The 23,901-nt window shown below is 39.3% G+C and overlaps 3 protein-coding genes across 9 annotated transcripts; 2 read left to right on the forward strand and 1 right to left on the reverse strand.

Moving 5' to 3' along the window:
• Positions 1-179: 179 nt before the first annotated feature.
• Positions 180-1,935, reverse strand: LOC135649020 (protein JINGUBANG-like). The gene has a single exon (XM_065167114.1). It carries the CDS (start codon positions 1,885-1,887, stop codon positions 409-411), a length of 1,479 nt encoding a protein of 492 aa, XP_065023186.1. The 5' UTR covers positions 1,888-1,935; the 3' UTR covers positions 180-408.
• Positions 1,936-3,958: 2,023 nt separating this feature from the next.
• On the forward strand, positions 3,959-18,305 carry LOC135649835 (uncharacterized). 6 transcript variants are annotated; one of them, XM_065168708.1, is made up of 6 exons: positions 3,959-4,312; positions 4,415-4,556; positions 9,684-9,743; positions 12,930-13,038; positions 13,432-13,556; positions 16,850-17,980. In XM_065168708.1, the coding sequence occupies exons 3-6, from the start codon at positions 9,721-9,723 to the stop codon at positions 16,962-16,964; spliced, it is 372 nt and encodes a 123-aa protein (XP_065024780.1). In that variant the 5' UTR covers positions 3,959-4,312; positions 4,415-4,556; positions 9,684-9,720; the 3' UTR covers positions 16,965-17,980. The 6 variants fall into 6 exon arrangements, with proteins under 6 accessions (XP_065024780.1, XP_065024777.1, XP_065024782.1 ...); XM_065168710.1 differs by lacking the exons at positions 3,959-4,312; positions 4,415-4,556 and adding an exon at positions 7,781-8,118 and having other exon boundaries at positions 9,673-9,743; XM_065168707.1 differs by lacking the exons at positions 3,959-4,312; positions 4,415-4,556 and adding an exon at positions 7,785-8,118.
• A 1,065-nt stretch (positions 18,306-19,370) lies between these two features.
• Positions 19,371-23,141, forward strand: LOC103999121 (thylakoidal processing peptidase 1, chloroplastic). 2 transcript variants are annotated; one of them, XM_009420781.3, is made up of 7 exons: positions 19,371-20,310; positions 20,465-20,533; positions 20,654-20,722; positions 20,822-20,908; positions 21,899-21,966; positions 22,084-22,245; positions 22,401-23,141. In XM_009420781.3, the coding sequence occupies exons 1-6, from the start codon at positions 19,531-19,533 to the stop codon at positions 22,202-22,204; spliced, it is 1,194 nt and encodes a 397-aa protein (XP_009419056.2). In that variant the 5' UTR covers positions 19,371-19,530; the 3' UTR covers positions 22,205-22,245; positions 22,401-23,141. The 2 variants fall into 2 exon arrangements, with proteins under 2 accessions (XP_009419056.2, XP_009419055.2); XM_009420780.3 differs by lacking the exon at positions 22,401-23,141 and having other exon boundaries at positions 22,084-22,385.
• Positions 23,142-23,901: the final 760 nt, after the last annotated feature.

A 23,901-nucleotide genomic window follows, 5' to 3' on the forward strand; every position in this document is an offset into this window, starting at 1 on the left:
CATTTCATTTAATTGAATCAAATAATTTTTAATTAAATTATAATCGATTTAATCAAGATTTATTCAATCTAATAGAGTGATAGGAACACTTTAAGATTGGATCTCCACATGTATCGTATCCACGGATATAATTGATATCATGCACATATTAATCGACAACTTCACACAAACATAAACTCTGAAGAAATCATGTAACATTCTATTATGGTTCACAAAAGGATTCCTAATTTTACGCATTTGCCACTGAATTATTACTTCTTGCTGTGGTGCTTCCTCGGCAGTATCTAATCCCCACCACGTATTCAACAACACGGACTCTCATACACACACACTCACTCATAAAGACATGCTTTCCAAGATCGGAACAAATACGTACATGAAACAGGGGGTGCATCTCCGCACGTCCGCTCACGCAGCGGCCGGCACGCTAAAGTCTTGTCCCACGTGCGAGCCCAACTCCATCAGCTTCGCGCCCTCTCTCTCGCTCTGCGGCGGCTGCGCCTCCACGCGCCGCGCGCGCGGAGGCGACGGCGTCGCACCTTGCTCCGGCACGCGCCATACCTTCACCGAATTATCGAGGCTGCCGCTGTACACCACGTAGCGGGGACAACCGCAGGCCCCGCCGGCCTCGCCGTCTTCCTTCTCCACGACCAGGCACTTGATCGGCCCCTCGTGGCCCGCGAGCACCGCCAGCTTGGTGTGGCCTGGGCCTCCGACGGAGCCATCACCCTCCTCCCTCCGCCACACGCAGAGTGTCTTGTCCGCGGATCCGCTCACCACCAGTCTCCCGGTTGCCGCGAGGCACAGCACCGCCATCCGGTGCCCACGGAGCACCCCGCCGTGCACCAGCTGCCACTGCCCGCTCTCCCACCACCAGTAGTTAATCGTCCCGTCCGACGATCCGCAGTACACCACCCCAGCAACCTCCGCCACGGCCACAGACGTCACCGCGCTCTCCTGCTGCAGCAACCTCTGCACAAGAACGTGCTTCGTGGCACCCACTTTCCCTGCCGCCTCCCTACGCCACACCTTAACCGTGCCTTCCGCCGATCCCGTGAACAAAAATCCACCGAATCCGGTCGCCACCGCGTTGACTGCATCGTCGTGCGCCTTGATGGACTCGAGGCACTTGGAGTCCGATACCCTCCACACCTTAACCGTCCTATCCCAAGACCCAGAGTACAGAATCCCGGCCTCCTCGTCGAGGCTGAGACAGGAAATCGCATCGAAATGCCGAAGCCACACTGTCTTGCGGTGCCGCCGCACCTGGACGTAGTTAGATGGGTTGACGGAGCTCTTCAAGAAGTCCTTGAGCTTTGGGAGCGTCCCCACGCGCTTGTGGACCACGGGGTTCTTCGCGAAAGTCTTCCAGACACGAATCTTGCCGTCCTGATGGCCAGTGAAGATCGTGTCGCCGGCGACCACAATAGCCTTGACGAGGCCGCTGCAGGACTTGAAGCCCGACAGCTCATGTTGGCCCTTCCAGACGCGGATGTTCCTGCTATCGGACCCGGTGTAGAGGAGGTCCCCGGCGGTGGCGAGGGAGTAGACATGGCCCTCCTCGCGGACGAGCGACCCAACGAGGCCGGTGGCGTCGGGGTCAGCCGCGTCGTCGGAGAGGAAGGGGAGGTAGGCCCAAGGTGACTTGGCGAAGGGGGAGGCGGCCGCCGAGTTCCATGGGGACAGGTCATAAGGTGAGCCCCGGGCGCTGGCCGAGTTGCAGTCGGAGTCGTAGCCGAGGCTGGCGGAGGAGGATCCCAGGCCGCGGCCACTGCTTCTGCCACGGGGTTGCTCGTCCTCAGATTGGAACGTGGTATCGGTCTGGAGAAGGTCGAACAGGTTGGAGGTGCGCGGTGGGCTTGCCGTGCCATCCTCTCTGTCCGTCATAATTGAAACTTGAAAGTGTGTGCGAGAGACTACGGTGGAGGCTTTGCTACGATCGAAACCCAAAGGCCGCGGATGGTGTATAAATAGGGGCCGGAAAAGAACCAGGCGACGCCACGTGGATAAACGTGACTCCAAGATGTACGGAACGTTTCGTTCGGTAAACTGCGGGAGCGGAACCGCTTGTTAAAGGGGGGAAACACGCGGACCCATGTCTCTCCCGAGACACGAAACACAATTTTTGGCTTCACGAGGACGCTGGGCCCTCACTTTCGGTGAGAAGGTTCTCCGTGAACCCTGCGTTTTTGGCTTTTACTTCGAAGGACGACGCGTTCGGCTTCTATTGGTCGGACCAAACGTTGAATTAAAGCCGTAATTTGATGCTTTGGTGACGCGTGTTTACTTTAGCCCACCGCTCAATCAATTTGGATTAAAAGAACAAAAAAGAAAAAGAAAAAGGAAAGGGTATAAAAGTGGCGGGGAGGGTAATTTGCTGGCACGGTTTAACTTGTAAAAGCCTTCGAACACGAATTCACAATGCAAACAACACGTAGATCTTTAACAAATGTTAGGTAGATGTGCATCATATGGAGTGTAGTGTAAGAATGCTTCAATGACAAAAAGAGATCCTTTCCATCTCGAAAAAGATGGTGTATACAATCTAAATTAGGATTTTGTAGGTCTTCATAGGAGATGAGTGTTAAATGATCTCAAGATTGAAAGGTAATAAAAAAATCAAGTAATAAGTTTGTTTAGGAAAATAAGTCAATCAGACCAAATATGTGAGTGTCAGAATGTTCGAAATAACTTCGATGTGATATCTATACCAAAGTCGATATTAGGAAAAGTTTTTTAACTCGATCCTTTTGACGCTCAGGTTAGTAATTAAAGTCTCTTTAAGTATAAATTTTTTTTCGAGAAAAAAGCTTCACGAATTCGCTCTTATACCTAGTTTTGAAGGGGATAACCAGTAACTGCTTCAATATTTTCTCTCGATGTTTTTATCCTTACGAGTAAAAGGAGAAATAATCTTAGACAATCTATCTTAGACTTTTATCTATACGAATAAATAGATGAAGGGTGATTTGAATTTTTTTTTAATATATTAGATGATGATTAACTATTAGTATAATTCCTATCAAAATTAATTCAACTAAGATCTTATGGTATTCGAAAGATATGAGATCGGAAAGACAAGTTTTCATTGCATCCTATTTGACTATTTCAACACCTTTGACACGAAATATTTATCAAAAAATAAATTTATCTTAACTACTTTTACTATGACACGACAAGAGATAACAAGAAAAAATCACTCAAAATACTGTCCATTTTAATTAATTTGAAGATGACAATGATTTTGTTATATAACGGTTGTTATATAAAACATACCTTCCGATTGCACTTCTTTTCGCAGAATCATCTAACTATTATTATTATTATTATTATTATTATGTTATCTCATGTTTTTCTCTATATGTAATATAATTATACCACATCTTAAAAAAATAATTATATCATAAAAGAAATTTGGTGATAATCATTACATTTCTAAGATAAAAAATGACACAAAATAGTTTGACTAGTAAAAAAATTATCATATCATCATAAAATTCTAGGATTAACACTCGTCTTCATCTCTCGTGCTCATCTTTCTTCTTCGGTTATCTATCCTCTTTTTTCTTATCATCAATTCTTTTTTCATCGTCGTCTTTCATATCATAATTATTTTTCTCATAATAATTTTTTAAATTTTTTATATAAATAATAAATGATGAAAGTGAGATTCCATCTCAAAATAAAAAATCAAAATATTTTACTTTCATCTTTTCGTCATTCATCCAACAGGTTAATTTTTTTTCTTTTGTTTTTTGGAAACTTGCAGCTATCCAACTCACTTAAGTTACATCAACGTACTTATCGGCCACGTTTGAATAATCCATTAGATCCGAAAAGAGGTAAAATAACATTCTCGAACATTCTACTAATTGCTATTCCAAATCGTGCACCTGAGACCATAATTATTCCCAAAGATATCATAAATTAATGGACACCACAGAAACAATGAGTGAACACAGCGCCATGATCGCGATTCAACTGTGGCGGTCTAATGCCCAGCCAGACTGCTGCCTATGATTCGTAACGTGCACCTCTTTTCTAGGTTTTGACGTCCCGAAAGCCACCACCGTCGTCGTCATCTACAGCCGGCGGATTCCACAGCGCCAGTGGCCCGCCACGTAACAGTAGCATATAACGGGGCGCGTTCGATTATTACAACCACACCTCATCGCTGCGAGCTATTTGCTTTCCACGGCCACGTATCACTTTGGTAGGCAGAGACAACGATGCATGCCCCAATTGCAGCCGATAGCTTCGTGATCGGAGGCAGTGTCATTGCAATCGCCCAGATGCGTCTGATCGAATTGAGGTACGCGACAGGGACGCCGTGCTTACCTGCTACCTTTCGATAGAAAAGAGTCCGAGATATGCGCATCCACTGTTCGATAATTTGCCCCTCTGTGTCGCGCAGCATTTGTCGCTTGTCCTTGTTGTGGATGTCAAAGTCTGATGGTGCCATTGTCACCTTCGCAACGGGATAAGACCATCATCTTTGTGCGCAGTAGCCGAGGAGGGAGCTTTTGGGAGCCAGCTTACCCACATTTCGGTACATGGTTAGCTTCTACTTCCTCGACCCTATAGTCCTCTTGTTGCAAACAGGCACCATATCAGCAACCGCCACTTTGAGTGGCGACCCCTCTCAGCTGTGTATATAACGCACTATTATCTTTTCTTCTGTCCACCTGAAACATACTTTCATATTTTAGTGCCCAAAAAACATACTGTGCTCTTCTTATCATTATTAGACTGGGATTAGGGAAACAGTTTCATTATTGTTTCACTTTTTGGAAGATACATATCATGCCAATGGGATTTTTAATATTGCAGCAATGAATGTGACAAAGATTTTCTTATGTTACTTTGTGATGATGATACTATTTGGCAGCTTATATAGCCTTCTAAGATCATCTTTTTCCTCTCTACTTGCGTCTTTGACTAATGTGTTCCTCACAAGACCCAGAAAGATTAAGCTAAAGGATCAAAAGTAGTTGTTTGATTATAAACCTACATGCAATATTTTGATGTTGATTCTCGTAGAGTGTGCAACCTGGCCTGTTTCCATGACTCAATGGTTAAGGTTTAATATAGTTTCTTGCAGAGTGCATGCACTTTGGACAGGAAACAGTACTCAAAATGGATATGATGTTATCCAGATGACAGCAGTGCTTCTATGTCTCTGTGCATCCTGCAGCAGTACAGTTTCTTAGTATCATTAGATTCAGATGATGAAACTAATGTGCGAAGATTATAGTTATTTATACTGCTACGTTGCCTGGTTTAGTATTTTCTTATACAGTGCATGTTTGAGAGGAAACAGAACTCTTGAATGGAAGCAGTATCATGTACATATATGCATATCTTGTGGAAACATTGTTTAGTTATACTTCCAAGTGAGTGACATCAGTGCTATTATGTGTCTGTGTGTGCTTCTGAAACGTGGCATGCTGGTTTAGATAAATGCTTATACTCTTCATCTATGATAATGACAGTAGTACTAGTTTATGCAGGCAATCTATGTAAGTGATCTGTGTTACTCTTTTTGCACTATACAATAGTAGAAAACCTTGCTTTTGAGATATTTGAATCTTAGTTGTCAAGTCATATCATGCCACCTTCCTAAATTATTTCTCAGTGTACTTTAAGTGCCAAGGATGAGATCATTCAACCAAATGAAGTGGAAGGGCTTGCTAGGTTAGGGGGTATGATCAGGTTCGAGTAAATTAATCTTGTCATGTCTTTGATATGCATGACTTGGCAAAATATCTTGTACACATATTGTTAAACTAACCACACCAGATCTTATCATATCAATCAAAGGAAATCAGCGTGTATAATATTAGTAGCTGACTGGAATCAATTTACAATCTGGAACTTTAGTGAAAGAATTGCATGTGCTTCAAGGTTTCTGATGTCAGTGTATATTAAATATAGGTACTATAGACTTTTATGCAGGTGGTGTGTTATTGCAGCAAGATACGTGACAATGATTTCTGTATATGTACATATCCTGATGATGATTCATTTAGTTTTCTAAATGTCTCATCCACTCGATTGTGATCCTTCATGAGACTAAATTAAATAGCAAGATTAATTATAGATTATCCTTTTGTAGTTAGCTATTTTAGCATCTTGCTAGTTATGTTTTCAAAAATTATTAGGATCTCTATATTTATGAAATTAAAATATTTAATATTATTATTATTTTTTATGTTATTGACTTTGTTGACGAATATACCATAGGGTTTATTACTAAGTACTTGTTGATTCTGTCTTATTTCAATTTATCATTGAACACGTATGATATTTTTATTAATTTATAATTAACCCAATTATTGATACATCAACTTGGCTAAGGTTTGATGCATTGTTCCTTATGTAGTGCATGTTTGAGAGGAACAGTCCTCTTAAACGGGAACAGTTCCTGTATGATATTGAAACTATGTTTAATTATACTTCCAAGATGATGTGTCTATTCTTCCTGCTTAAGCGTCGCATTTTGTTTCAGATAAGTACTTAATTATTGTTCTCTGACATAGTTGGACGTACTTTGGATCACAACCTTTTGCTTAAAATATTGTTCTATGATAGCATTGCATGCATTCTAGAACGCTGTCTTTTCCACCACCTTCATAGGATTGAATGGACTTTGGAACACTAATTAGATCATCAGATCAATGAAATGGAAATTGGCTTTTTGTCTTAGCCCTTTGTTTCTTCCAACAATCAATTTGTCTCTTTGATTGGTCTATCAAGTAGACGAAGCTGTTAATCTTCACAAACTACAGTTAGTCGCTAATCGTAGCTTCACTGAAAGATTAGAGATGATAATGGATATGATATCTGTCATTTCATCAAACGATCGAACTCAAACTCAAAACTCTATTCCATAAAGATAAGATGATCTTAAAAAGCTTGATAATGTTGTATAACTGATTAATTATATATTATCTCTTGTAATTAACTATCATTAGTATTCAATTTTTATTCTTTCAAAAGTTACTGAAACATATGAATTTATGAGGTTAAAAAGATATGGAATTATAATTTTTAAGGATATGGTATCTTAATGTTTAATTTCCATGGAGTTATGAGGTCAAAAAAACATATGGATTTGCATTGATAATTTTTTTTCGTTATTTACAATATCATTTTAAGAATTTATAATATTTATAAGATATCCCTTTACAAATAAATATAAATACTCTTAATTCATCATTTAATTCCAACCCTCTTTCACTTCATTTCATCATCACCATTTTTCTTTCCTTTCTTTTCTTTAATTCTTATTTTAATTCTTCGTTTTAATCATTGAAGATGGTTAGAAAGGACATTGTTAGAGTTCCGACATTGTCGCTAGGATTATTGACCAATGAATGAAATGAGTTTTATAAAGTAAGGGTAATTGAGACGTTATAAAAAAAACTATAATTGGTAATTGAGGGATTGCATTTAATATAATTATATTTTATTATTTTTTAGATTATTATATAAAGTAAATGGTTTCCAATAGCAAAAATGAGATTTTCAAAGGTAATTTAAAAAAACTAGAGATATCTTATGTTTTGATATTTTATATATTCGTTTAATTTTTTTGAAAAATTAATGTTAATTTTGGTTAGAAGTTATCTTGGAGTATCTTATTATTTGAAGGGATGTATTTTCTGTATTAAAATCTGTAATAATAATTATTTTATTTTCAAAATCTGTTTATAATAATAATAATAATAATAATAATAATAATAATAATAATAATAATAATAATAATAATAATAATAATAATAATAATAATAATAATCCAAAAAATTTTCAAGCCCGCTAAAATTATGGGCCCAAAAAAGCTTCAATTCAATTTCCGGTCTGAATACAACTCCAAAGGTTTAGTGTTACTCTTAACAGAGTACGGCCCATTAAGAAGCTGATCGTCTTCTCTCTCCTCTTGATCTCTCAAATCGCCGTTGAAACGAGCAACTCAAAGGAGGCCATCACATCAGTGACGCAGCGGCGAGCAAGGGACATAGGAGGGAGAGGAGAGAGGGCGATGACGGTGTTCCACCTCTTCAACTGCGCTATCCTCACCTTCGGCCCGCACGCCGTCTACTACTCCGCCACTCCTCTGTAAGCCCCAACACCCCGCTTCATCCATCGGTTACTTTGATCTGTTTCCCCAATTCATCTCCCCGTTATCGCTCGTCGATGGAAGGATTCTCGTGTCTCCTTGTTCCAGATTACTGGAACGCGACTATTACCGGAAACCTAACCCTATGTTCTGCTTGCTTTGATTTGGTTGATATATTTAGATATATCTGGTAATCATGCCAATGTCGTCAAGTTCGCATTGAGAATTGTGTGGCCAGATCAGATATATTCGCTACTTGGTGGAGTTAATGATAGGTGAATGAATGCAGGTCGGATCTCGTTATGGTGTTTCCTTGTGGCATTGGAGTTGATTCATGTTTCTTGAAGAAGAGTATTGGATAACATTTCTTTTGCTCGACTCTCCATACTCTTCGTGCTGGCATATTAGTAGATGAACTTTCCCTTCTTTAGGCAAACAATGTATTATTTATAAGACAATGATCAGTAGATGGGAAGTTAGTTAATTTTTGGAGTGTCTTCTGGAAGTTAGTGCATCTGTTGTGCAATTCTTGTTTAACTTTTGAGACGAGGGTAATGTCTTTAAACATAATTCTTGTATCTCATTTTGTGTTTTTTATGATTATTATAACATATATTTGTATCTCATCCGTTATGCATTCCTTTTCATCCATTTGTTTGCATGTGTTTTATATGATTATTATAACACATTTTATGCATTATTGTAAATCTTGGATCTCATTCTGTTTTGGCATACAAGTCAGAGTATGATACAATTGGAACATCTGTTAAAGCTGCTATAGTTTATCCGGGAACTGCATTGGTAAAGGTTTGTGAACGCAATTTCTGTGTGGTGGTATTGCTGATGTTGCAAAAAAGAGTAATTTTATTTCATTATTTTGGTGAAATTATAGTTTCAATGAACTTGCTATACACTTTTCAATTTATTTTGGTATTCCTTGTTGATCTGATTGTCCACATATTTTTTGAGTGAGAACAAATTAATCCTGTCAACTTCCAAGCTGAACAATATTCTCTTCTCTTCAAAACTTTGATATTAACAATCTGCATCATTTCTTCAAATACAGATACTGTAGAGACCATGAATAAACATACTAGTTTGGCTCTTAGGCGAATATCCCTTCTACTTTTTGCCCTTCTTTTCTTATTCTTCTTGTTTGAGAAAATTGCAGTGGACCTCTTTATCTTTCTTTTCTCGCAAGAAACCTTACACAGTGGAACTATTGCATTGTTTTGTCAAAATTTCCTCTATTAACGAGTCATTGTATCTCATTTAGATTTATTGCATGTTGGTTTTATTTTTTTCTCCATTTTACACTGTAGACCATTCAATGTGCAATTATGCTTTCTAACTGTGTACTATTTTACTCTTGGGTGAGCTGTATGCATACTTATTCATTTATAAAAAAAAAGTTGTATTTTTAAATTTCATTTTCCTTGTCTTATGGTTATTTTCTCTCTATACCAATTTATTTGAATTAAATTTTCCCTCAGAATGTTCTGGTCAGGCATGTCACTTGCGATTAGTTTTTCCCTATGCTAACCTCATCATAGTTCACATGCAGCTTATTTGCCTAGCAACATTTCTTAAAGTACCGGAGAATGATAACTTTGATCCTTATCAGGTGCTTTCTCCTGTCTTTTAGAATGTCTAAAATTAGAGCATTTTAATTTCATAAACTTACACACATATATATTGATACATCCTGCTAGAAATTCTAATTTGCTTGTTGTGTTCATTAGGAACTGCTCAAAGCATTAATTGGATTTATAGATGTTGCCAGACTTTATTTTGCATTGACACAATTGACTCACAGAAACATTTCTCAGAATCATAAGTTCCAGGCTCTTGGTCTTGGTAAGTAAGAAAAGAATGTCTGTTTTTTGGTTTAATGATTGGTAGACATTCTAGCTATTATTTTTGAAAGCTGTAGTTTTTTGTAGTGAGATCATAACAATGGAGGATACCTGAATACCAACTGGTTTTTCACTTTTGTCATGGACCCTTCTCTTACCTCATTCTCATAATTTGTTCTTTATCCGTTGTATTGTCAGCTTTAGACAATGGAGAATGGATAAGTCAGCTGAGTTCCCTGTCAATATGATGAGAGAAGGCCTTCTGATTAATATTTTTTGATATTTTTCCTCCTCTGTTCATCTTCATATTCCCACATAGTGCACATATTCTTAGTTCCCTTTTAGCTAGATCCAGGTGTTACATTCTCAACTTATAAATTAGTATCTCCAGGTTTAATAATTATGATATCCTGCAAGTATCAATGAAGACTAGCACATCTACATGACAAGTTCTATTGATGCACCTTACTTTGAACTAGGGAATTTCCTAGAAGTTACATCTTCCTAATCTATGATACCAGGGCACATGTCATGCTATCAGAAATATTTGCTTCAGACTGTTGTGATGCAGTTTAGACACAAATTAGATTCCCATATAAGGCCAGCAACAATATGGGAAACAGATGGACTCCTAGGTCAAAGCATGTTCTGTGCGCACTGTTTGTTTTTTAGTCTGATTATTTCTTCTTCATCTGTTGGACTCCTAAGGATGAAGTCACATACTGCAAGTGCATGCTTTATAGCAAATGGAAAAATAGGTGCATTCTAGTTTGATCCCATTATTTATTCACTGAAGATATGGATGACTGAATCATATGTGGATATTCACCTAAGTGTCTGGGTCAGCATGGAGATGAAAATGAGTTTCAGGAAAATAGGAGAAAAGTAATTCTAATAAATTATATTTGATAACCTTGTGAGGATGTGAAAAATCAAAGATAACTTTATGGTAAACATTAAAAACCAAGATGTTTAATTTCTAATATTTTCATACCTGCCTGTATCTAAAAACCACTACTAAAGAGTGTTAAAATTTTGACTCATGGACAACAGATATACTTGAAATTTTGCTTGATGTTCATGCGCACAAGTCATCCAACCAAGCAAACAGTGAAGGCCTTCAATTGCCTAGTGAGAGAATGGTTATTACAGGGAGAATTGCTGAAAAGGTATAAAATGTGACTGAGGAGTGAGGATTCTTGGATTTGGTTTGGATTTTTGCAGTGATTTCAATAGGCGCTCGGGCGCTCGCCTAGGCGCTCGAGCGAGGCGGGGCCCGAGCGCCTCGCTTCACTTTCAGGCGGCGCGCTTCAAAGAGGCGCCACTTGGGCGCTCGCCCGAGCCCAAGCGCTAGGCGCTTCGGGTTAGCGCCTGGGTTAAACCAGGCGACCGAACCAGCGTTTTAGGTCTGATTCGGTCTCCGGTGCTTTAGTTGGTTCAATCAAACCAACTAAAGCACCGATATCAGCTGCTGCTGCCCAACCCTAACCCTGCTCGCGTTCACGCTACCGATGCTGCTGCTCGCTGCCGCTATCGCTGCTCGCCACTCTCGCTCCCGCTGCCGCTCGTCGCTGTCGCTGTCACCGCTCACCACTGTCGTCGCTCGCCGCTCCCGCTCCCACTGTCGTCGCTCGCCGCTCCCGCTCCCACTGTCGTTGCTCGCCGCTGCCGCTGTCACCGCTCCCGCTGTCGCTGCCGCTGTCGTCGCTCGCCACTCTCGCTCCCACTGCCGCTGCTCACCGCTGCCGCTGTCGTCGCTCGCCGCTCCCGCTCCCACTGTCGCCGCTCGCTGCTGCTCACTGCTGTTGCCACTGTCGCCGCTCGCCGCTCTCGCTGCCGTTGCCATTGTCGCCGCTCTCGCTGTCGCTGCTCACTTTTACCGCTGTCGTTGCACCCTCGGTCTTCCCTTACACTCCTCTTCCTTCTCCTCTTTTGAAAGTATACTGTTAACAGTATACTAGTAACAATAATGTATTTGTATTTATTAGATTAATGATATATTATTTTGATTTTAATATTGTTAAATAATTATATTTATTAATTATATTATATATTTTAATATTTTAGTGTCTCACTTCGCTCGGGCCTAGCGCCTCGGGCGTTTTTGGACCTTGGCACCTTTTGGCGCATAGCGCTTTTTAAATCACTGGATTTTTGGTTGGCACACAGGAAAAGAAAATAGTAAGTCACAGTGAGTGTGAACGCGCAAAATGTAAATGTTTGAGTCTAAAAGTGATTTGAAGTTTTGAACTAAAGAGAATTGGAAAAGAAAGATTGACATATATGATTTCAGAAGATAACAAGGTTTTTGGTCCTTGAGAATCTTTTTGTTTTGGTGATCTCTAGTAAATATAGTTATTTGTAAAATTCTACAGTCATGTTTTTAATCATGTAATTAACCTATCACAATCTGTCATGTGTTTCTAAATGCCACATAGCATAATCGTAAGTCATGGTCCAAAGCAAGCTCCCGAATGCTTAGAAACATATTTATTACCATGTATCATTCCAACATACTTCTTGTCATCTTAAGGCCAAGTTGACTTTCATCCTCACAGTTATAACTCTTACTTTGTTGCTTTCTACTTCTTGTTCTGTTAAATTATGTGATCTCAATCAGCTTTCATTCCCTTGATGTCTTTAAATGGTATTGAATTCAATCTACTTGCTTTTATATTGTTCGTTCTTAGGATTGCATATTTCTCATCATTAGTATCTGACAATTTTTGTGGTGTTGAAAGTTGAAACTTTGACACAAATCCACATATACAATCTATTAATTTTTGTTAATCTAGAAGGTCCTGATTTCTGACTATTCCTTTATTGATTTGTGAAAAGTATTATGCTGCCATCTTTAATCTTGTATTGTTATATGACAGTCATTTTTTCTTAATTTTTTATTGCTTCAGAATGAGTTTTATTGGTTCTCATGATGCTGTTCTTGCCATATGCAGGACGGGAGATTCTATTTTGCACCGATTGGCTCCACTATGGGTGGGAGCTAGAGGATTAGAATTCACATGGGAATACATATTTCAAGGCGTTGAAGCAAATGCAAATCTGGTATCTGTAGTACATTTTATTTGATTTTGTGAAATGAACTACTTTGGTTTGGGTTGTCAGATTATACTGCAGCAGTATTTTTTAAATTGCAACATGTGTAGATAGTCTGTTCTCAATTTATATCCAACTTGTGAGGTCCCAATTATTTGTGGTCAGCTATAATATTCCAAAGAATAGCTGACCTTAAATAATTGATAGTGTTGGTAGTTGAAAGATAAGAAATATATGTTAAAAAAGGATGAGAAATGTTTGCCCTTAGAATTTTTTTATATATATTTTTGCTTTATCCTGATGCGAACCAAGTTAGCAATTATATATTACATATGAGGAGATGAAGTTGTTGATATTTCTCAATGTGATAATCTTATTCTCTTCATTTCTTCCTGATATTAGGTGCTAAATCTGTCACTTGCTGCACTTGGGTCCTTGATGTGGCTTAGGAAGAACAAGCCCAGGACTCTTATACCAATTATATATGCATGTGCTGGTGTTCTTGCAACAATGCCATCTTTCACAAGGTTATTTATCTTGCTTTTTACTCTTTTTATTTATTTATAGGCCAACTTTGCGAAGGAAGCAATATAGCTTGCTTTATATATGAACCGTAACTAATGTATCTGATTGTTCAAAGACTTTCTTTTCTTTGAATTGGTAGCTATAATTCTTACCTTTTTATCTCACAAACCACAGTTATGTTATTTTAGTTCAGAATAATATTTGCAAGTACATCCATAGTACTGACAATGCTATTTTTGCTATAACTATTTGGATTTTAATTATAGTAAGTAAAAGCCACCTGCTATGTTGCATTTTTATCTAGGACAGGAGCTAAGCTTACCCTTGTGGCCTCAATTTGTCCGTTTTGCTAAGTAGACTTTTCTTTTATTTCACCTACTTTTGGAGCAAACTCTAGTTGGGTTTTCATTCCATCAATGATAAATTAATCCAATGATAAAATTTGGCCTACCAAATTTGTGTTAGAATGTCAAAGATTTTTGTGGCTATTTTTATAGTTTTCATTTTCAAGGTGTTGGAAGTTAAATACCCCTTAGTACATACTAATGCAAATATAGATCCCTGTGTTACCCAAATCTGTTTTGGTTTCCATAATGTGTATGTTGGTGTCAAATCAGACATTTAAATCAAATCATTTTAAAAATCACACAAATCAGATTTTTGTGGCTATCTTCTTCCTATCCAGGATCCAAATATTGATGATGCTTTAACTCAACCACATAGTTCTGTGAGCCTCTAGTGAATTTGTTGTAAATATTTACACTCGACGAAAATCAAGGTCTGTTGTATCGGACTGTACCGCCCGGTATGGGCGGTACGTATCGGTCCGACAGGCCAGCGGTACGCGGATCGCCCCTGTACCGGTTCGCACTGTAGCAGTGCAATGTAGCACTGTAGCAGTGCTACAGTGTTCGATATGTTGAATCTCGTATTTTGATGATGAAACTACTTGATATATGTTTATGATTCAATCTGCGTTTTGAGTGACGCAGGATGCTTTGATCAGGATGAGACAATTAAAGCAGGAAAATCATGTTGTGCCGGAGGAACATGTCAGAAGATTGAACGTCAGGCCGGTGGATCGGTCGACGTATCGACAGAAGGCTTCGGGCCGTGGACTCGGGCATCGGGCCAAGAAGAGTGGGTATTGTGCCAAGGATATCGGAGTTGCGGAGTCAACTGGCCGATTGGGCAATAGGCTGCAGGAGAGGACGATGCGCCGAAGAATTGGACGAAGCGTCGAGGGACCAATGACATGTCGGACAACTTGGTTAATTGCTTAGGATTAAATGTCTCGATCAATGTTTTGTTTTAAGTGTGCAGGATTAACTACGATGGAAGAAAGACATGCAGTAGGAGTTGCGCCGGAGTCAAGACAATGATCACGTTGGGAGTTCGAGAGCTTGACGGAAGTCCGGACGGTCGTCGGAGGTTCTGCGGGAACAGATCTGAGAAGTCCAGGAGCTTGCCAAAAGAAGCTCGTTAGAACTCGCCAAGTGGATCGTCGCAAGTCCAGGAGTTTGCCGGAAGTCCGCAGGAGCATCACCGAAGGTTCATCGGATGATCGACGGAACTTCGCCGGAAACTCGCCGGAAGAAGCGATTGACGCACTTGAGCAAGCTGCAGAAATTGTCTTAGGATTTATCGTAGTTAGCACAATGATTAAGTTGGAAATGGGAGGTGATCCCATTAGCTTAATCTTGGGGCAATTGGGCCCCTGAAAAACCCAAAATTGGGTCGAATGGATCTACCCATTCGGACCCTGATTGTTGTGGGAGGTTCAACCGCCCAAGCCAGGAGGTAGCACCGCCTAGGTTAAGTCTCCGAGCAAGACTGGGCGGTGCAACCGCCCCAGCCAGGAGGTAGCACCGCCTAGGCTCAGTCTCCGAGCGAGACTGGGCGGTGCAACCGCCCCTGACAGGAGGTAGCACCGCCTGAGCTCGGTCTTCGAGCTCTGGCAGGCGGTGCAACCGCCCCAGTCAGGAGGTGCAACCGCCTGATCCCGAAATTCCGGGAATTGACAGTTTTGAGCTCCAAATTTGAACTGGGTCGGGGGCTATAAATACCCCACCCATTCAGCACTGAAAAAGCACAGACATACACCGAAATCTTGATCTTTTTCTGTGATTCTTAGAGCTCAAAATTGTTGTAAAGGCCAAAAGTTCTTCTCCCTCTTTTCTTCCAAGTTCTGAGTTGTAAAGAGAGGAGAGAAAATTTCTATAAGGGTTGTCTCCTAAGCCCGTCAAAATGAGTGAAACTGTAAGAGGGTGGTTGGCCTTCGCCTATTGAAGGAAGGCCTCTAGTTGACGTCGGTGACCTCGTCGGTGGAGGAAGCCAAAAGTGGAGTAGGTCAAGATTGACCGAACCACTCTAAATCTCGGTTTGCATTTACTTTGAGCATTTTATCTTTACTGCAAACCTCCTAAATAGCTACTACCTTCTGCGCTTTTACGAACAAGTTTCAAAGTTCAGAACTTTCCGAATCTGCGCTTAGACGTAAATCGGCTTTGTCATACGATCATTACAGTTCAGTTTACGTTTACGTTTTGATTTCAATCATAACTGCAAACTGTCTTCTGTGCACTTATAAAACATATCTCAAAGTTCAGTATCTTCAAAATTGACATTTAGACGTAAACCGGTTTTATCTTACAAACGTCGCATTTCAGTTTGCGCTTGTATTCTGGTTTTCATCATAGCTGCAACCTGCCTGCATAGATTAACTTTAATATCATCTTGCTTAGAATCGGATTTTACACAGAAACTGTTTTTATCATTCGAACGCAGTTTCGTTTTAATCGCAGAAAATTTTCCGCTGCACTAATTCACCCCCCCCTCTTAGTGCTCTCGATCCTAACACGATACACCTAGGTGTACCGCTCGGTACACCTGGGTGTACCGAGCCCGGGTCGAAATACCGGTACGATACGGTACGACGGACCTTGATGAAAATGTTCTGACACGGTTGTATCCTCTGGACTTGCCTTTTGGAATGTTGGACTCGGGAGTTTCATTCTTGCAAAATGTGGTTCAGTTTACCATGTTGGAAGTTTTCCTACAATATGTTATCTATTTATGCAAATAATCTATCCTGCTTCACACTTGTCACTTGGCCGCAATCCTACTCGCTGGTGCCAGATGATTTACAAGGGGTTCAACAAATGAAACATGTTTGCTTTTCTTTTTGCCTTTTCTGGTTTACCAACTGTAGAATTCTCATTTCTTTTCATCCTCATGGCTGAGAGCCCATTTGATTCCTAATGATTCTATTGAAAAACTTGTATGGATCTTGCAGCTATTTAATAACTCTAGGGTGGCACCCTCCAAAGCTAGTGGCCTTTGAGCTGGTTTCCTCATTGGTGATGACCTTCATCAGCTGGCAGCTTTTTTTGGCTTGTCAGAGACCATGAAGCTATTTTCTTAAGGAAGGCTTTTGCTTTCTGCTGCAAGAGAGTTTTCAGAAACCATGGTTTCTGCCATCATTTTGGGGGGAAATGGCAGGTAAGAACGGAGAGGTGTGTCTTAAGAGGAGAGTGGCAAAGGATAAGGTGAGGGAGAGGATGGATGGCTGCCATAGAGCCCATATCCTCTTCTGGTGCAGGTGACGGAAAATTTGAAGTCTAGAATATATAATAAGTTGAAATATAGGACAGATTAGCAAGTTAATTTGAGATCCTAATTGAGTTCAGATGTGCTTTCTAACTAAAACTGGACATGTAAATCGCATGTAAGTGATAGATATTATAAATAATAAATATATAATAGTCAGCATAAAGTAATGTAAGACATCATGAACATGAATCTTACTCATCTGTATAAACAATGCTTGCTTAATCATCCGTATAAGACACCTATCTCGCCTGATTTTTTGCAAACAAGTAAAACAGCAATAGCATCAACCACTTTGGTCAATCTGTCCTTTGTTTGAATCACCATGGAAACCCCCCGAGAAGCTAAGAAACTCCCAAGAAGCTGTCTCCCACCAACCAGTGAAGATCAAAACAGATGGAAAGTTTATTGACATTCACAACATATATATTCATGTGTGTTTATATATTATGATTTTACATTGGACTTTTACTTACTATCTTGTTCATACACAACAAAATATTTTGTGCACTGGAGGAAAGAAAAGCACAAATATACTGATTCTAGACTTGGTTAGTATGTAATCATCCAATCTTTTTGAATGAAAAAAAAGATAATTTGCTGCAGTAAAGATTTATTTTCTCTTTGTCTCCTTTTTCTTGTTGAATAAATTCAGTCATGGATACTTAACAGAGTTACAAGACATGTGTGCTAAACTTATCATATTCTTTGACAAGGAATATAGTAAAGATTTATTTTCTCTTTGTCTCCTTTTTCTTGTTGAATAAATTCAGCCATGGATACTTAACAGAGTTACAAGACATGTGTGCTAAACTTATCATATTCTTTGACAAGGAATTCAACTTCTCTGGATCCAGTCTTTGTGGTGGTACAATTTGACCTGCTACCAACAGAGTTGGTGTTGCCAACATAAGATCATGGAAGCTGCATCTTTGGTGGTCTTTCTCACTTTGTTCTCTTGTCAATGGTTTATCCTTCATTAAGCATTCTTCTATGAGCCAAAACTGCAAGCAACACAGATCTCTATACAATGAAGGATTCTTTTGGGTTGTCTTTTAAATACACATACATATGTAAGCTTGCCATCAATTCAAAGCTTACCTAATGTTCTAATGTCATCTGCCTAGTTCATTAACAAACCATTTGGGCACCAAAATGTCATCCTGAATGCTTTTGTTTAAAGTGGCAACCTCATTTACTGATTCAGAGGCAGATCTCTCATGTTGTTCAAATGTCAAAACCTTGGTTTGTCTCAGCTTGACCCAGTCAATTCATGCTCTTATTGCGCATGTCCTTACATCATCATCTGGATTTGCATGATCTCCACCTTGTTTTATGTTCCCCTGCCCCCCCATCTCGACCAGCTTCCATGGTCATGGGTGTCCTCAAGGTGTGGTGGATGGAGAAGTAATGGACCCCACAGTGTGGATTTGGATCAATTTTAGGTGATCTTTCTAGGACACCTATGCTTACAGTTTGTGCACATAATTAGACTTGGTCTAGTCAAAGCCACAACACTAAGCATCCAAATTCAATGAATTCTTGATTAAGTTTGAGAAATGTAGTTGAAGTGCTACAAGTCAAAGGAATTGATAGAAATAAGTATAGCCTCATAGGTTTACTTGCTAGCTGTGGAATGATGCATTTAAGATCAAGTATTAATTTATTTGTAGTCAATTTCTTAGTGAGCTAAAACTAGTACTAGAATATGATGTAATCCTCCAATACTTATCATATTATTTATAGTTATCAAAATCAAATTCGATTCTTATAAAAATTGAAAACCAATCAGATCGACCTAATATAAAGATTAAAAGACATAAAATACAAAAGAAGTAACTTAGATCGATCGATCGAAGTTAGTATGAAATTTTTTAGTTTCTACTTTATACAAAGAAAATTATCCAATCCTCTTAACTTTTTCGATAAATTTAGATAGTGAATAAGGTGTTTAAATAAATTTGACATCAAAAAATATTACTCTAATAAAAATTGAAAAGAAGAAAAAAAAAGGAGAGGATTTTTTTGAAAAAATAAAAATAGATAAAAGAAAAAAAAAGAGAGAAGAGAAAATGTGTATTTATGTACATGCATTAATATAATTAAATATGCGGTCTAACTGACCCGACCCATAAGTTTGGTGGACCGGCGAGTGGCCGGTTCTATGACGACGCGGTTCAAACATAAATACGAAGCCTTCCAATAAATGACCCGTTTCGCCCCCTTTTCTTTCTCCCCTTCGTTTGGAGTTGCCCCGCGTCCTCTCTTCCCTTTCCACAGAGGGCGAGCGAGAGAGCGAGAGAGAGAGAGAGAGAGAGAAGCCGCAACGACCCTAAATCTCGCTGTTCACCTCCAGATCTCGCAACCATGGCTGTCCGGCACACCATCTACCTCTCCGGTTACCTCGGTCAGAACCTCGCCGCCGCCGCCGGAATCCGCTGCCGCTTCCTCCACCAGTCCGCAGGCAGGCCTCTCGGCGCCCTCTTCGCTGGCCACTTCTCCGATCGCGACTCCCACTACCGCCCCCAATCGAGGACCCGGAGTTGCTCCCAGGCGCCCTCGGATGCCTCCTCATCCTCCTCCCCTTCCTCGGATCCCGCGGCCAAGGACCGGAAGGCTTGTCTCGTCGTGGGGTTGCTGTCCGCCATCTCCCCTGGCTCCGGCTCGCTGGGTGGCGTCGGCGCACTCGGCGTCGCATCCTCGATGTCGATGGGGTTCAAGCCTTCGTCTTTGATCCCATTCTTCCAGGCGACCAAGTGGTTTCCTTGTTGTGACTTCCTCCCAGGATCGGGAGGAGGTAGCCCGATGGATAAAGGAGCTAGGACTACTTCACGCCCTACTGGAGATGAGACCAAAGGAGGAACTGTTCCTTCTGTGCATGCTAGTGAACACACAGAAAGCTCTATCTCTTCTCCCACTGTGCCTACGATGAAACGCTTCGAGAGCAATTGTTGCAGCAGGAGCTCGGGCGACAGAAATTGTTGGTTTTCACGGTGGATGAGTTCCTGTTCGGAGGAAACCAAGACGTTTTTAACTGCTTTGACAGTTCCCCTGCTGTATGGGTCACGCTTGGCCGAGCCTAGATCGATCCCCACAAGATCAATGTATCCAACATTTGATGTCGGAGATCGAATTCTAGCTGAGAAAGTAAGAATTTTGTTTCTTAACATTTCTTTTTAGTCTCAGTTTCAGTATAGAAGCCATTTTTCTCTTTTTTATTTTTTGTTTGCTAGATATTTGTTTGAAATGCAATGTTAAGTCATTGGTGTGCCATTTACTATTGGACAATCTAAATCTGCAGGTTTCCTATTGCTTTCGGGAGCCTGAGATTACTGACATTGTTATATTCACAGCACCACTGATTCTACAGGTATCTTTCAATTTCCTTTTTTTGTAGGATTATTCAATTTAATGTAATCTGATTCTGTATGTTTGTACTTGTTACAAGCTTTTCTGATCAACAATTATTATGTATGTGTATTCTGTGCAGCAATTTGGATTTAGTTCAGGTGATGTCTTTATCAAAAGAGTTGTGGCTAAGGCTGGGGACTATGTTGAAGTAAACTTCTAGTCTCATTGTAGTGATTTCCATAGTTTTGTCTGTAATTTTGTACTATTTTTAAAGTTTACTGAGCCACCATTTGTCCCTCATTTTTAGGTACGTGATGGTAAATTATTGGTGAACGGTATCATCCAAGATGAGGAATTCATTCTAGAACCACTTGAGTATGAAATGGAACCAGTGGTATGGCAAGCTTCCCGTTGGTTGCTTTGAAATGTTTTACTGCTATTTTTAAAATTCTATTTACTCTTAGAAGTGGCTTGAAGGAAAAAAAAGTTGGAAAGTTTTGCATGTAACATGTCTTAGATACTATATTATGTGGTCCATTGATTTCCTAGTTATTATAATTAGGCATGACTTCATGAGAAATATTGTTGGTTTGTAACCACTGTTATATTGAATCTCATTTGGGATGTGCTGAAGATGTAGATTTTTGGTGGGCTCATGTTTAAAACTTCAACAAGAGAAAAAAAGCATTGACATTGATTGTTAGCTCTGATGATGGAAGCAAGGTTACAGATAATAGTCAGTCTAATATGTATTGTTCAGTATTCATCAGTTTGACCAAGCATGAATGACAGCCTTTAACATCAATAACGAATGATGGAAGCAAGGTTACAGATAATAGTCAATCTAATATGTATTGTTCATTATTCATCAGTTTGACCAAGCATCAATAACAGCCTTTAACAGTCAATGTCGTTTTGTATACCACTTGTGTTCTTCCTTGTCTTATTTTTCTCGAGTGATACTGGGAAGTTAAGATCGGTATATTGGCTGACATCTTTGTGTCGTGCTGGTTTGATGATTAATGAAACCTGTATCAGACTGATATTTGAAACCTTGAATGGAAGAACTGATGCGTTATTTTGTCTACCTGCTAATGAACAGAAAAGCAGATTATTGTCATGGCCTTAACTAAGTCTATATGACTTTTGTTCTTTTGCATAAATTGTTGTCCTCGATGGAAATGAATAGCTTCTGCATTACCAGAGATATGTTATTGGACTTGTTAGGCTACATGGTTACATATGAGATTTTAGCTTTGTTTGTACTTTCCGATTGTTTACACTATGAATAAGCTCAGAGAATTTTCAGTTGGAATCTAATTCCCCATAAAACTAACATTGGTTTATATGCTAACTCATTGCTGTCTGCTGCTGTTCCTTACAGTTTATCCCCGAAGGCTATGTCTTTGTATTGGGTGATAATCGCAACAACAGCTTTGATTCTCACAACTGGTGAGTGTTGAGATCAATGTAACAGATTCATAGTTTTATGCTTGCAATTCTGAAAATTCTCATTCCAAACTACATACCAATTGTCATTATCTAATAAATATTCCTTTCATATTTCAGGGGGCCACTTCCTGTGAAAAACATTCTTGGAAGGACAGTTCTGCGTTACTGGCCCCCTTCAAAAATCTCAGACACCATCCATGAACCAAATGCAACTCAAAGTGTGCTTGGATTTTCTTGATATATTCTCTGCTTCTCAACAAATGCCGTTTAATAGATGAGGTTGACTGCAACGATTTGTCCATTAAATTTTTAGAAAGTTTCTCCACTGTTTTTTTTCAACAATTGTTGTTGTTATTTGACAACTAAGATGCATGTTTCAGTCAATCAGTGAATGATCAGTGCATTATCGTGATGCTGTACTTCTGAATCTGCAGGATCAATCTGGTGGTTTTCTCAGATGTTCATATGGTAAATGCCTGGGAATAATGAGAACAAAGGCTTAAAAAAGAAAAATCATCATTATCCAGCCAGCATTGGTTTTTTCCTTTCTTTTTTGTGCAACCTATCATTTTTCTTGAGATGATTTACTCTGAGAAGGAGAACCAAAGCATGTGACAAAGGAGGTGTCAGAAAAAAAGTTGCATATTTGATGTAATGATAATCATGTGAAAAAGGAAGGTTTTTTTCAGACCTAGTGAAGGATGTTAGCAATACTACCTAAGAAGGGAGTTTTCTGTTTCCTGTTGAGTAGTTTCAACTTTCAAGCAGAATTTATTTAGGTCGTAAGTGACCACTTCAGGTTGGAGGAAGGGTGGATACTCAAATCACTATAGAAGTTTAGCTGCATTATTTCATATCTTGTCCAACCTGATCTATAATGAAATGTACTCTGGTGGCCTTATGAAGTTGTTGCTTGGTAATCTAGTGAAATACTTCTCACTTGTGCAAGTTTACAAGCAGCTAAAAATCTGAGTCGTTATGGTCATACATTTAGGGGTTCCTTTTTCCCCGAAAGTTTCAACTACTGCATTCACTTGAGATGTTTCTTGAATGATGTTTTCAATATTGATGGGATGGTTGCATTTACTTCCTGTATGTGCCAGTTTGGTTGAATCTGTTGTGTAGTTGATATTGAAGTTCTAAACAACATCACTTAAGATTGTAATTCCAGATCATTCTAGAACTGTCTTGTTACAGTTTTACACAATAGGGATAAGATCCTTGAGTGACTGATGTTGTATCTTTAGCTTGTATTTTAGTTTCACTGCTTTGGTGCTTTATTATACATCTTAGTGAAACACATATTTTTCCAAATATTAATTTCTCCATATATACCACTACTGTAAACATCCATCTCAAGCTAAATACTTTATGATGATTAAAAGTAATTTGCGTGGGTTGAAGAAGAACTCTATAAAAGGTTTAAAATATACCTCTAATATTTATAAAGATATTAATGTAAATTAAAATTTTAACCATAATTATTATATTTTGTTTGGATAATATGGGTTAATTATATAATTAGATCTCAATATTTTGATTTTTAGACTCAAAAAATTTATATTCGAATCTTTATAATTATGAATGAAAAATTTTTAGTTTTATTTATTTTAATGTTGTCGGTTTTATCGACGAAAGCACGAAATTAACAGATAAAAAGGTGATTTCAATATTTTAGTTATGTTTTCAATTGCAGTGGACAGTAATATCGTTGTGAGTCATGATTGACTGTTGTGGAAGAGGAGGGAGAGAGATGACGAGAAACGAGACAAAGAGAGAGGAGGAAAAGGACGACGTAGATGTCAACGCTTTGTATTTATGTCGGTATCTCTCGATAATTGCATCGGTGCTGATGCAATTGTTAAGCAATGTCGATGCTGACATAGTTATAGAGCAGCATTGCTCTACATCTACGTTGGTGCTAATGTAGATGTT

Source organism: Musa acuminata, chromosome BXJ3-9, assembly GCF_036884655.1.
Source record: "Musa acuminata AAA Group cultivar baxijiao chromosome BXJ3-9, Cavendish_Baxijiao_AAA, whole genome shotgun sequence".
Taxonomy (NCBI): domain Eukaryota; kingdom Viridiplantae; phylum Streptophyta; class Magnoliopsida; order Zingiberales; family Musaceae; genus Musa; species Musa acuminata.